General features: G+C 34.0%; 1 protein-coding gene across 8 annotated transcripts in view; it reads right to left on the bottom strand.

Moving 5' to 3' along the window:
• Positions 1 to 3,793: 3,793 nt before the first annotated feature.
• LOC118181133 (uncharacterized) overlaps positions 3,794 to 15,198 on the bottom strand; it is a 104,107-nt gene continuing 92,702 nt past the window's right edge. For all 8 annotated transcript variants that reach the window (XM_085814694.1, XM_085814695.1, XM_085814706.1 and 5 more), the window contains one exon: positions 3,794 to 4,249. Coding sequence is in view for 1 of the 8 variants with exons in the window: in XM_085814708.1 (XP_085670834.1) it covers positions 4,007 to 4,249 (243 nt within the window). In the remaining 7 variants the exon portion in view is untranslated. The remainder of the gene's footprint in view (positions 4,250 to 15,198) is intronic.

The following is a 15,198-nucleotide window of genomic DNA, read 5'->3' as shown; positions in this document are numbered from 1 at the left end:
AAAATAGTTCTAATGTCCTTTAATAGTTTAATTTCCTTTAAATGAATAGAAAGTAATTTAAAGGTACAAACTTTACTTATTAAAACATCTAAATATTACGATTATCTAGGAGATCTTGTGAAATCTTTTAGGGGTTATTTATATTTTGAAAGGCACAGTTCAGCAATAGCTCTTAAAATCGGCTCAGAAACTAGTTTTGTTAATACCAGAACATTTCTCATATATTTGCCATCAAAAGCACTTAACGCGGTGCTACAGCAATGACCTCAACTCAAAATAATGCCAATAATAATTTCGCAAAATTTCTCTCCTATAATAACTATGAATTACAATTTAAATTAATTACAATTTAAAGAACCTTATTCTGATCTCTGACTTCTTCAACATATTTAAAAATATTCATGACATGCCCAATACTTTAATTAGTTGTAAGAAATAACAGTCATAATCTGAAACGTTTAAAAAAAGGCTTATTTCACTCATTAATTTGAAAAGGCATGAAATTAATTATGCTTTCGTATTTTTCATTACTTAAAATTCCTCAGTAATAAAATTTTAACTTCCTAAAAATTATTAACGCATATTTCTTTGGTTTAGGTGTTTAGGAAAAGTTTTCTTTACTGATTTTTCTTTATTTATTTTTGACTGAACTGCACTTTTCGTAGTTAATTTATCGATTTGCTAATGGATCTAACTGCAGTTTCTCATCTACATTTTATTTTCTTTGAAATTTTTACTTTTTTTTAATTGAAAATTTTAAATTTATTACATAATGCTTACAGAGGTAAGTAAAAAAAAAATACAACTGCACAACACAAAATAAAATAAACTTACAAATTCACAGATGACACATATAAGAGATAAATTTACAGAAGAAAGAGAAAGCCATATTATCTTGGACAAATACGTGAAGAGGGAGAGGAAATGCAATTTTCACAGAGTTTAACCTAGAAATGAGTTCTTTTCGTCCTTCCGTTAACTTTAAACAATAGAAAAACAAATGTTCGACATTCTGCATTCCTCCGAAACTGCATGAACACAAGTCTGTACTAGATAATCTAAATCTCTTCAGATATGAAATTTCTACTTGGATTATTTTTCAGTTACTTCACATATGTTTTGCTGGCGTGCAAATTATCATTTGCCGAGATAGGATAGTCCATTCCAGAAATTTTTACATCTTTCTCTAACTACCAGCCCACGAATTGCCCAGTAGTTATCACCTCTGAGCACTGGTAATTTGATGTAGCTTTCCCCGTCGAAAAGGCAAGCTTATATGGATGTTTTTTGTTTGCTCTATGTGTAACGTGAATATAAACCAGTTTCCACAACGTCACGCCTCCCTCTTAGGCACATAGGCTTCGCATGCTTTGTCATATTGAGATAACCTAACCTTACCTCTCACTAACTTTAAGGATAGTCAGAGTTTAGGAACGACAATTTTGTTGTTCCAAGTATTCTTGAAGATTTCTGCTACTTTCCCTCTCCCCCCCCCCAAAAAAAAATAAAACCACTGTTTCTTATTGCATCTGATTTAAAACAATTTTTTCCTTCTTTTATATTGATAGCTAGTAAGCCCTCAATCTTCTAACGAATCGAATAACCGAAAGCAATGAAAATTTGGGTATTAAAAAGTAGAGAATAAATGTAACTTTAAAATTGCATATACATTTTGAGACTTGGCTATAAAATTAAATAAACATAAATAATAAATAAATAATATTAAATAAAGGTTAAAAGAGAACGTGGATCAGACTTTGCGTGACAATGAGCAGTTAACAAAACAATTTAACTCATGACGTTAATCAAAAATTTCATTGCCTCAGATAAAAACACAGTTGCGTTCACGTCACACACATTCGCCTTTTCTAATATAAGATGGCAAGAAGTTAAACTTTTTCACGTGATTTACATACTTAGTTTTCGGATCAGTAAATGTGATAGTCTTTGCCGAGATCTGAACGACCAGTAGAACGTGAATTTATATATTGGCGCGTTTTGAAATTTGGCATAACTGTTGAAAGCGGTAATAACACCAAATGTGGTTTAGGCACTTTGTTAAAATTATTTGAAAGTGAGAACGAAGTAACTTTTTTCCCGCTCCTGCACAATGTAAAATGGGAAAAGAAAATAGGTTGCCATATATTAAGAAGTTCGCTAAGTGAATTATTCTTGGCGCAAATTGACAATGTTATATATAAATCTAATTTATAGCCTCAGTCGCACTTTCAAGACATAGAAAACGCAATTTGAATTTTGTCAATCGGCCCAGTAGAACAGGAGATATAGATCTGTCTATCTCATCTTCTTCCTCCTCTTTTTTTTCTTTTTTCCCCCGCAGTGTACTTAAACAAAAAATTATAATTTATGAAGAACTTATAAAGAACTATAATTGGTGAAGAACTGATCGAAAAATAATATAAATGTCTCACAAAAGAGTAAAAAGAAGGAAAATCTCGATAACTAAAAAGTGCTCTTATTTCTAGAGATATTTTCCTTATAAAAGTGTTGAATTCTCTAAAGTGATAGAGGCAAATTATGTATTAAGTAATGGATGGCTCACAGATCGGAAAGAGAAAAATAATATTGTTCAACGGAAAAAAAAATGGTGAGAAGGAAGAGGCGTATTATCACGCAACTGATAACTATATACGTAAATAATGTTTTACGTTGGCTGATAAACGAATACAAGCCATAAGAAATTTATAATGCAGACGAAACTGAACTGCGTTACAGAACATTTCCATAGTACAAATTACGGTTTAAAAGTGAAACAGCATATGTTAAAAAACTAAAGGAAAGAATTACTGTGCTAATTGACGTACAATACGGTCTCCACAATCCGGCAATGGTATGACAGAAGCAAAAAACTTCGATATTTGAAAGAAGCCAAGAATTTACCTCTAGCTTACTATAGCAATAAGAACTCGTAGATAAATAGTATTTTTACTGATTATTTTTAATGGGACAACGAAATGAAAAATGAAAAAATAGCTTTATTAATTAGATAACTGATCAGCATATACACCTCTAATCTATCTTTTGGAAAACATTGTCTCTTCCTGCAAATAGAACTCTAATATTCAGCCTTTATAAAAGGGTATTATAAAAGCTTTGATAGAGCTAAAATTGTGCTGGTGCCCACCGGAGCCGTGAGATAAATCATAATTCTAGCCGGAGCGCACGGGAGCCATGAATCAGAAGGCTCCGGCGCTTCTTTTAAGTAACTAAACAACAATTTCAGCAGAAATTTGATCTCGAAAATTTTATTCTTTGCAATAAAATTATATTACAAATCGCTTATTAAATTTTAATTTATCGCTTTAGATTTTATTTAATTTTAAGTATTTAATTACTTTAATCTTTAAGTATTTATCTATAATAATTAATTTTATTTAATTAAATAATAATCATCGATTAAATAATAATCGACAAATATTAATTATTAAAATTAATTAAATAATAATTAATTTCGTAATAATTAAGTATTTAATTTTTAAATTATTAATGATCTTAATAGTCATTTTTTTATTTACTTACTTTTGTTCTTCTTTGGTGACAGTCATCTAATTTTAGAATTCAATCTTGTGAAAATGCACGCATTTCGCAGGAAATAACTAAATCAATATTTCTGATAGATGCCATGCGATTTATACTCAATACAGCCGGCCAGTCTCTTAAAACATAGTTTAAAAATCGTTTTTAAATATGTATCTTTATTGAAGAAACCACAGAGGACCTGAAAGCTATAGCTATTTAGGTCGTACAGAAATAAATGACACAAATGCTACCACAGAGCGGAATACAATTTATTAACAAAAAATTTATAATACAGTTAGAAATAATCCCAGCCCATGTCAATACACTTCTGCCATCTGGCTGGGAAGTCAGGAAGAACTGTGGTAAACCAGTCTGTGGGGCTGTTGGTGCACCACCTAGTAAAACAGTTGCATGCAATACGGCAGAAGATTCAACATGTTGGTCCCTGACTGCGTCCTTCATCTTGTCAAGTAAGGCGCAGTCCGAGGTCCACCCACTTTGCACACACATTTGTCATCTCCAAATCACCATGCACAATCGCCTGCAATGTTCCTTGCGCAAGCTCTTTCTCTTCCTGCATCTTGTTGAACGTTATGTGGTTATGTGCTTGTTCTCCATGATCAAATCCAACACGGCTGCCACATTTGCTGCTATATGCGATGTTGCTGGTCGTCCGGCGCTGACACCTTTGGCTGCGGTCTCCATTCCACTACAATATTGAGAGCTTTAAGTGTAAAAACTGACGATAATATTATAGAAAATGTTAAAAAGAACAGTAGAAATTGAGAGTGAAAGTAACGCGGAAGAAAGTGATGGCATACCAATATCTATCAAAATAGGAAACTGCAATGCAAATTCTAAAAAAAAACTCTTCAACTGAAAGGTGATAATCAAAAGAAGCCAGAGGTTTTACGGAATTGAGAATACAATTGAAAAACTGTTGAGGGATACTACAAAACAAACACGACTAAACTATAACTGTTTGTGAAATTAAAAAACTCATCAATCAAGTACACAATTATAAAAATATTTTTATAAAAAATAAAAATAATTAATGACAAAATTGCGTAAATAATTTAAATTTAGCATTACATTTTAACTATTTTAAGATTAATTACCAGATGCATTGTTAGTTATTATTTTATTAGATAAGTTTAAAATTGTTATCACAATTTGCAACACACAAATCACTTAAATTCAGCCCTATGTTTAACTCAAATACGCTTAGAAGAGACGTTGCTGTTGCTCCCGTTTCCATGGATTAGCAGTGAGAAGATGGTATGGTTAAAACTTGGTTCTAGGATCAGACCTCCCGAAAGGTCCGGCATACTGTGGTCGCTCGCTCCGGGGCTTCAGGTCCATACAGGATTTCCTGCAGTGGGTCAATTAGTGGTATGGAACACAAGTGATTTTAATAAGAGGCGGGTATGGTATTTCATTCAAGCAGGCAAAAGATTTAAAGAAAGTAGATAACAAAGGAGCCCGATTTCCAGAGCTTGTTTGTATATAAGTCCTTTGTCAGCATGTCCTCTCTTTTCCGAATGCAGGCACTAACATCAACTATAAAGAAAGGTTACAGTAAAAGTAAGGGGAAGGACAGCAAAATTAGTTTTCTCCTGCTTTCCTGACTTGCAGAGAGGTAAGGAAAAAGTACCTAGTAAGTATCATATGGTTTTTTCTGACAAAGATCAATCAGCTTCTTACGTCATCTGACTGGTAAAAGATTTTCTACCATTCGAATAGGAAATATTTTATCCCTTAGATACATCAGATGTTACAACCACTTTCCTTTAATCTACTTAATAGTCACTGAACAGATTTTTCAGTGTCAATATCATAGGTTTAACTTATCATTTTCACTTCAGTAGTGCAAGTATACTTTTTTCTAAACCATTCAAACTAATAATCAAATATTAAAATTTTTTATAATTTTCCTCTAAAAATAAATAAAAGCAGAAGCGATAATGTATGAGAATATTTCTAAGAATCAAAAGTGACAGCAAAAGCTGTTCAAAGTGCAAGAAATGTGGTTCCGTACAGAGTAACCAAAAGCTAGAATAAAATCCCATGTGAAAAATGCACTTATGCAACTTCTACTCCCACCGTTTGTGTATATAATAATGAAATTCTTTCGTAAAGGAACTGCCACTTAAGAAGTGCAAAGAAAGAAACTTATCAGTCTTTGGATACATATGCAAACACGACAATTGAAAGTAAGAAGAAAATTCATGAAACAGTTCCAAAGTTATTTTTTTCATTCATGTAATATTTTTTTCTGTTGTCGAAAATGAACTTTTCAAAATTTTGTTTGATTACTTTGTCCAGGACACAAACTTCTTATTTTAAAATTTCTTGTGTGTGTGATCTTCTCACCAATAACTACACTATTAAAATCCGTGAGCGTCTGTTTGTAATATCATCTCCTCCGGAATAGCGGGAAGTTAAGTAACGAGAGAGGTACTCCCGGATCCCAAAAAATCGTGGAAAGCTAGTACGCTGAAGATAAAAATGCTTTATTTCGAAAAGTGTTGCCACTGCTCGCTTCCAAATCGTAGAGTTTGTGAATAAAAAATTTGTATGCTTTACAAAATTTGGAAAAAAAAAAATGTTACCAGACATTAAATACATTATTATAAAAGTTTATATTCTAACGTTAAAGAAAGCACGCGATTGCATGTGACGTCATTGTATATCGTAAATTTTTCGTTAATGTCAGCATTTTAAATAAATAGATACTGTTGAAAACTTTTTTGTTTCAGTTTAGGATAATTGACACGATACGTTATTGCAATGTTAATTCTTTTATTAATACTGAGAAAATGATGTTATATTACTTTAAATCATGACGTCATACATATTAACTGAAGTTTCAACAGTTTTTGTTTTCTGGTTGGGGGAAAAGATTATTTATAAATTGGTTGTTGCTTGGAAAGAATGAACTGATTTCATTCATATTGAAATGTTTTTATACATTTACCTTTCAGAGGTAAACAAAGGACTTACAAATTTTGCTTTGGCTGCAGCCCGCTCATCTGGCGAGCTTGCCCGCTAGTCTATACAGATGGATATTGTTCTTTTCTCTGGGAAATGGAGAGCATCTAAGAGAGTTTATGCAGTTGTTAAGATGAGAATTGAATAGAAGAAATTTCTGGCAAGTTTTTGAATATACAGTGGCTCCCAAAAGTGTTTGTACACTTATGATTTTCATTGAAATAGGGCTCTATCCATTAATTAAAAGTAAACTTTCTGAATGAGATTTTAATAATAAGATCTAAAATCGGTACTTTTCCGTTTCACCTGTGCAAATTTCGCCAAGCAGACATTATTGGCGACAACACACGGTATACACATAAGACATGTTAACAGATGTTAGTTCTAAGGATTTTTTGTTTTGAAGGCATAAACATTTTAATATCGTTTAAAATTTTATAAAAAGGCAATAAATAAAGACAATAAATTTGTAAAATGAAATTAGTTTAAGAATCTACTATGCTTTCATGGCACAGCATGCTGATTCGCCGGTTCATATCACGTGACTCCAAGTGATCTCATCCCACGTAAACTATGCTACAAAAATCTAATTTTCTCATTTATTTCAAATTATTAAATTTTAAGTTATCCGGTTATTAATTCATTCTACATTAATTTCAAGTTAAATCTTAATATGAAATAAAAGTTTAAATACAAGAATCATTTTTATTCGTACGAATAGCTTACTCAGAAATTATGTAAAACCGCAGTGCTTTACTTCGCTAGTACATTCGCATTAGAATTGATATTTAACAATTTACTTTGCCTTTTCTGCATTTTCGATTTCGGATGAGCGGTGTGATTGCATCCTAATTGACTTAACTACGGCGAATGGCCGTAGGGCATAAAATTGAACTATCTGGTAAAATTTCTATGCAATTTTATGCCAGTATTGAAAGAAACAATTAATCCGATAAGAAATGGCGGTGACTTATTATGAAAATGAGGCGTAAAAGGTTACCGGCGAGAATATCCTGTTTGGCATCGGTTGTACCATTTTCGGCGACTTTATCGCTTGCGCCGGCAAAACGGAAAAGTACCCTATAATCTATTCGTAACAAAATTACATGAAATATTTTTTAAATATAGCGAAACTTTATTTTTAAGAAATTAATAAACAAAAAATTATAAACATTTTACCTTAGAAAAGTCTTCGTACACTTTGGATAAAATCAAAATTAGAATTATCGTTTGCCGCTTTTTTTTTAAATTTTTGCATTGTGGTGGCATTTAAAAAATCGTTTGCTGGGTCGCAGTCGTAAAGAAATTACAAACAGCATTCGAAAATTGATAATTTTTCACCATAGTAGTGGTAAATCAATTCAATATGTCGCTAAATTAGTTAATTTATCCCATTCTACAGTGCAGTATGCGATAAAACGCTTTAAAGAAGAAAATCGGATTGAAAACAAGGTAAGAAAAGGTCGACCGAGAAAGTTAACTAAGATGAATAGTGATGAGAGATTTATTATTAGAAATTTGTGAAAAACCCACGTTTGAGTGCTGTAAAAGTTTCTGCAGAATTTAATGCAAAGTTTTCTACTTCAGTTTCACCTTAAACTGTTCGTTGAGTTCTTAGCTGGATTACATGGGCGTTCTGCCCGTAAAAAACTTTTTGTTAGTGAGAAAAACAGAAAGCTTAGGCTTTCATTCGCAAAATCAATGATAAATACACCCGAAACGTAGTGGAATAATGTCCTATTTTCTGACGAAAGCAAATTTAACATTTTTTATTCCGATGGTCGAATAACTGTATGGAGAAGAAAAAATGAGGAACTTCATTCTGACAGACAGACAGACAGACAAAGTAGACAGATGTCTTGTTTTGCACCCGCTAAGTCTTTCTGCACCGATGGGCGAAAAATCAAGCATAGGTGCGAAGGAAAGGTATATAGAAAGGGGGCAATTTCGTATCTGAGGAGAGTAAAAAGGGAACTTCGTACATCTTGCACGAGTTCAAAAGGTCAGGAAGAAAAGATGGGACAAAATAAAATTTAAAATAAATGGCCCAAAAATAATAGAGAGGAAAAAAAAAAAAAAGGCCTATAGAAAGAAAGGAAAAGAAGTAGAAAATATCCTAAAATACGATTGTGTCCATGAGTGTAGTTTAAAGGAGGAAAATTTGTCTTCATTTACAATAAACAGTGTCTCACAAGTGTGTGTGTGTGTGTGGTGAGTGTGTTTGGTAATGATGAATAGATGTGTTACTGAGGGAGAAAAAAATATTGACGGTGTTAAATTGCTTCGTATCAAGGTATTTAGCATGAAATACAAAGTAATATGTATGCTGAGTATGTGCAAAGTAATATGTATTGCATCCTGAGATATCAACAAAAGTCATCATACAAAGTATATATTAATTTAACTAAAGTAAATTGTGCTATTTTCGTTCCCAACATTTTCATACATTTTTGCAAAAAACAGCAGCAGACAAACAAGATAGAACCATATACAATACAAGACCACAACCGTACACACACACACACACACACACACAAAAAAAAAAAAAAAAAAAGAGAGAGAGAGAGAGATGTGTATGTAAATTACTGAGTATATGTATAAAAAACACAAATTAAACATAGTATTTATTGATTTATATATCATAATTTATTACAAGATTTATTATTTTGCTATCATAATTTATTACTACTTAATTAATTAATTACACAATTAATTACTTAATTAATTACACAATGAGGGACACTGTTGTTTATATAAGCTCATAGTTCTAAGAATTTATTTAAGGCAGTGACGAATAATCCATCCGTTACATATGGACATTCAACAGATAGCAAGGAACAGTATGAGAAAAAATTGGTGAGGTATAATATTATTTAAAGGCAAAAAATATTTAAGCGATCTAAAAAAAAAAAAAAAAGAATCCAGAGGATCCGAGAGGAAATAGCGCGATGCCGTGAGTCCCCTATTTTCCCTCTCACGAGATTCCTCAAAGCAAGATAAGGGGGCTTTGTAAGTGACGACAGACATGAACTGATAACGTTGGCGTCTGTTCGGAATTGTTTAACAAAGGAAGCCACAGCAATTTCAAGTATTTTTTAATGCTAAAAACTGATTAAAAGTTAAAATTTATTGATTTAAAGGCACATATTTATAGAAATTTGATTGAGTTTAGATGAAAGAAGGGTACTTATCTTAAAATTCCAGCCTTTCGTTGTACTTCCTCACATTGTCCGCTGTTTCATTCTTATCAACATCGCAACTGAAAAACTTTTGAAAACGTGTAGGTATTGTAGAAGAATCAGTATTTCAATGTAATTTAATTGATATTCCCCAAGGGGAAAGGAATTTTTTTCACTTTTTTACGGAGCGCTGCGAACGTCCAGCCGCTTGCCTCGGTGATCGCAGCGCCCTCGGAACTTCATTCTAAGAACTTAGTTGGAACAGTTAAACATGGCGGTGGAGGTGTTCTTGTTTGTGTGGGGGGGAGGGATATGACAGCATCAGGATTAGGTAATTTGGTATTTATTGATGGCATAATGAATCACTCTCTTTATTTAAATATTTTAAGAGACACTTTAAAATTATCAGCCCAAAATTTGGATATTGGAAACAACTTTGATCCTAAGTATACGGCTGGCTCTCAACGTTCACCTGTAGTGTCTCTATAATTGCCCACAGGTTTTGAAAACACCACCTCAGTCACCAGATTTAAATCCCATAGAACATATTTGGAAAGAGCTGGAGGTTAGAGTACAAAAACACGACATTAAAACGAAAAGCGAACTCAAAACAACCATGATGGAAGAATGGATGAACATTGATACAGAAATTAAACAAGCAAACAAACAAAAAAACTAGTAAAATCTATTTCCAGACGTTTAAAAGCTGATGTGGATGCTAAAGGATAGCCTGCTAATATTAATTTAATGAAAAATGAAAATATTTACTAATATGTCACGATTTTTTTGAAGTGTACGAAGACTTTTGTGATATAAAATGTTTGTCATTTTTTTATTATTAATTCCTTAAAAATAAAGTTTCGCTATATTTTAAAAATATTGCATGTAATTTTGTTACGAATAGATTATAGATCTGATTGTTAAAATCTCATTCAGAAAGTTTACTTTTAATTAATGATAGAGTCCTATTTCAATGAAAATCATAAGTGTACGAACACTTTTGGAAGCCACTGTAATTTTGAATTGTGTCTACCTTGAGATCACGATGGATATACGAATTTGGAATGAGCCATGGCGCGTTGATAATCTCTCTAAATGCTTTGTTTTGAAGAACTTAGAAATGTTGAAAGTGAGTTTTGGCAGCATGACCCCAGACAGGACTAGGATAGAGTAATGCTGGTCGTATTATATATTTATACAAGAGACGTTTATTTGAAGTGGCTATATGACTACTTCTGACTTTATATTCTGACGTTGAAGAAAGCACACGATTGCTTGTGATGTCACTGTATGCCAGTGCTGCCAGATCGCACGATTTTGTGCAAATTTGCTACTTTTGACAAACTTGTGCTACTAAAATTTTAGTAACTGCGATTTTGCGCAATTTTTGCGACATCCATCATTTTCTTATGCTATTTTTTGCGACTTCAAAGATTTGTTTAATATATCGTAAAATGCTTTTATTTTAAAATAATTTATCAATTAAATATAATTTATATTAAAAAATAGTTTATTTAGGCTTAAATAGAAGTTCACATCTGGCAATCTTATTTAGATGTGGGCTTTCCTTTTCAAGGCTGCACAGCCTGATGCCGGTATAACGACATGGGGGGTAATGTAAGTGAAAAAGTAAAAAGAAAGGGGAAAAAATGCTTTGGGACCTCTCACCACCCTTTCCCAGTTCTATGGTGATAATGAATCGAACCAACGAACTTGAAGCTTGCGTACCATATATTGGGTACCCAAACAGAGAAATTAATTAAATTCATACTCCTATTTATAATATTGCTAAGAACTAAGCAATGGAAATGACTTGAAAATCAAAGAAACGGCATTTTTTCTAAATAACAACAAAAATAAATTTAACAGTGTGTAGGGTTTATATTTATTTTAACTAACATTTATTTTAAGTTTAAACTATCTTTCCTGTCAAGCCTTACTTTCCCCTGGAACTGCCAATGCCAGAGTATGTAAATTTTAGTAGAACGCGCAAGGATTCAAATTTATCAGCGGAAGTATTCTGAGTTAAATAGAAAGGAAACGAGTTCGAAGTGTGCTTTCTTGCTTCACGAGTGTGGAGGTGGCTAGTTAGAAATTGAATAACCACGCGTTTCGGCCTGTGTGCTTGCCTTGGCAAATTGTTAGTCTTTCAACGTAATATTCAGAGTGCTGAATTATCAGCGGTATTTTAGAACGCGGTGAGGTTAGTTACGTTTAGAGAGCCTCGTAGTTAGTCACTTGTTATTATCTCTTTTCAGTTTCTTAGTTTTATTTTACCGCCGGGTCGGCGTAGTTTGTGAGCGTCAAGAGCACGCATTTGTAATTTCTAAAGTTGAATAAAAAGGGACTTACACCCTTCTCAAGACTCTGTCTAATTTCCAGTTTTCAGCAGTCACCACTTTGTTGCGTGCAGGTTGGAAGCGTGCAACTCAACATTGGCGCCCGACCACTTGTCGAACTGAAATGGCCGAAAATTGGATGGAAGCCGCGGGACAACAACAAAAAATGGCAAGCCAATTGGAAGGATTTGGATACCTGGTCCAGACGATGAGAGCGTCAATTAAGCCAAACGTCAATTTCGACGGAAAAAATTCGGTGGCGATATTTCTAGCAGGCCTAGACAATCACTTCCAGCTCTAAACTGTGCCTGAAAGACAAAAAGTTGCCATCGCCACATCTGCACTAAAAGGACAGGCCGCGCTATGGTGGAAGAATATAGGCAAATTTTTATTAGGGGAATTTGGAGGCCAGACATATACATTTGAAAATTTAAAAAAATCGTTATTAAAGGCCTTCCCCATAGTGAAAGATCGAGCAAGGCTAGAAGCCGAACTATATAGTTTCTATCAACGGGATATAGAAGAGTTGACGGACTTTATTCTGCGAAAAATTAAGCTGACGGATATGCTGTATGGGAAGAAACCCGACGCGGAGATTATTGAAATAATCTTACCAAGATTGTTACCTGCTGTTCAAGACTATTTCGAAATTAGAAACCCAAGCACATTGCAGGAGCTCTTCGAATTGGCGGTCAAGTTTCAAAATCGCAGAATAGCGGAAAAAGCTAGAGGGGCATCGTATTCTCAAAGTACCCGAAGGCAATCTTCAAATGAGCAGACTAGAAATGCAAACCGCTCTTATGGGGGAAAGAGCTATCAAGCTAACTCATCGAACCTCGAAGGTCAAGGCCCAAAAATGAAATTTGAAAACAAACGTCCGCGTACCCAGAAGGCAGAAGTTGAAAGGAAAGCTTTAAACGAGTAGAGGGGTTAGTGAAAGTGAGGGTCCAGACCCCGGAAGTTTTTAAAAAACCCTCAAAAAGACACTTAAATACGGTCATCGTAAAGAACTCACATCTACCAATTATACAAGTCCTGGTTGGCGATGTACCAGTAGAAGCCCTCATCGATACAGGAGCAGAAGGTAATTTTATGAGTGATACATTTAAGAAGAATTTTTATAGGTTACGATTATTTAAAAACAAAAACACAGAAATTATAGCGGCGCAAGGAAAAACCTGTCACTGCATCAGAAAATTATCATTAAACATACAGGTAAAAGAGGAAAGCCTCAAAGTATTAATTTTTGTAGTAAAACATTTGCAAAATCCTCTTATTTTAGGTATGGAGTTTTTAAGGGCCGCGAGGGCCAAATTGAATTTTCAGGACAGTTCTATTGTGCTGGAGATGGACCAGAGGGTGGTGGAACCAGTGGAACAACCGCAAGTTGACCTTAGCCATTTGAATGACCATGAAAGTCAAGCCATCCAGCAAGTGGTGAGTACTTTTTCAAACTTGTTTTCAGAAAGGTCTGGCAGCTGTCAAATAGTTACGCATGAGATACAGTTAACTGCCGAAAAACCCTGTAGGACTAAATCTTATCGCTATGATAAACAGAAAGACCTAATTATAGAAGAACATATTCAGGAAATGTTAAAGAACAAAATAATAATGCCCATAAATAGTGAGTACGCGAGTCCAGTCGTATTATGTAGGAAAAAGAACGAGTTTCCTCCTTCGGATAAAAGGGCTTGGAGGTTTGCTATCGATTACAGAAAACTGAATAGTATTACTAAATTCCCAGTTTACCCTTTGCCTGTTATAGAGGAAATTATTAGAAAGATTAAATCTACTAGATACATGACTACTTTGGACTTAACGCCTGGCTACTATCAAATAGCTATGAGACCCGAAGACATACATAAAACCGCGTTTATAACAAAATCGGGCACTTATGCATTTTTACGCATGCCCTTTGGGTTGTGTGGGGCCCCATCAACATTCCAGAGAGCTATGGACATTGTTCTAAAGCCTGTCGTAGGAAAATCGACTTTAATCTATCTAGATGATATAATTATAACGAGTAGTACGTTGGAACAACATATTAAAGATCTAGAAGAAGTGTTTAAATTATTAAAAGAGGCCGGTCTTACAATGAACGCCTCAAAATGCAAGTTCGCAACTAAAGAACTTAAACATCTGGGTTATAAAATTTCGCAAAAGGGTATAGAAACTCAAGATTCAAAAATAAAAGCAATCAAGAATTTCCCACCTCCCAACACCGCCAAGAAACTTTCTTCTTTCCTTGGGTTATGTTCTTACTATCCGTCATTCATAAAAGATTTCGCTAATATTGTTGAACCCTTGTTGGTAATTAAAAGAAATAAAAGTAAATTCACGTGGACAGCGGAAGCAAATACCGGATTTGAAAGATTAAAAGAAGCGCTCATCAATGCCCCTGTTTTGAAATTCCCGGAGGGGGGCGAAAACCTGGAAATTGCAGCAGATGCGTCGGACTATGCTGTGGGTGCGGTTCTTATGCAAAATAGCCATCCTTTGGCATTTTTTAGTAAAACGTTGAATCATACACAAAGGAATTATACAGCTACAGAGAGAGAAACATTAGCCGTATTAATGGCTGTACACAAATTTCGAGTTTATTTCGGCAAAGCGCCAGTAACAGTCTTTTCGGATCATGCGGCTGTTGGTAGACTTTACTCGGGGAAAAACCTAACGCCCAGGTTAATAAGATGGGCTTTAAAACTCCAAGAATATAATCTAATAATAAAATATAAACCGGGTAAGGAAAACAATGTAGCGGACGCACTTTCTCGTATAAAATTGGACGACGAAGGCAACGAACTTAAATGCGCTGTGTTGACTTCAAAAATTTTAGATTCTAGAGATACAATTATCGCTGAACTAAAAGCTGATCCTGAATTTGGAAGTATCTATGCATATTTGAAAGACCCCGAAAGCTTTGAACATACAGATATCGATGCGATAAGAAATAGAGCAGAAAACTATGAAATAATAGATAATTTATTATTTTATACGAAAACAACAAACGAAAATCTCGAGTAGAAACCAGTCATCCCAGTCTCGCTTCGATTAAGCATTTTGAAGGAATTAAACGACGCGAAAACAGCAGGTCATTTAGGGGTCAGAAAGACTTTAAAAAGGGTACGCGAGGCGGTATATTTCCCGCA

This window comes from Stegodyphus dumicola, chromosome 4, assembly GCF_044657685.1.
Source record: "Stegodyphus dumicola isolate Sdum_Otavi_A_Nest chromosome 4, ASM4465768v1".
Taxonomy (NCBI): domain Eukaryota; kingdom Metazoa; phylum Arthropoda; class Arachnida; order Araneae; family Eresidae; genus Stegodyphus; species Stegodyphus dumicola.
The sequence above is the reverse complement of the archived record's forward strand: the minus strand, read 5'-3'. Positions and strand labels throughout refer to the sequence as shown.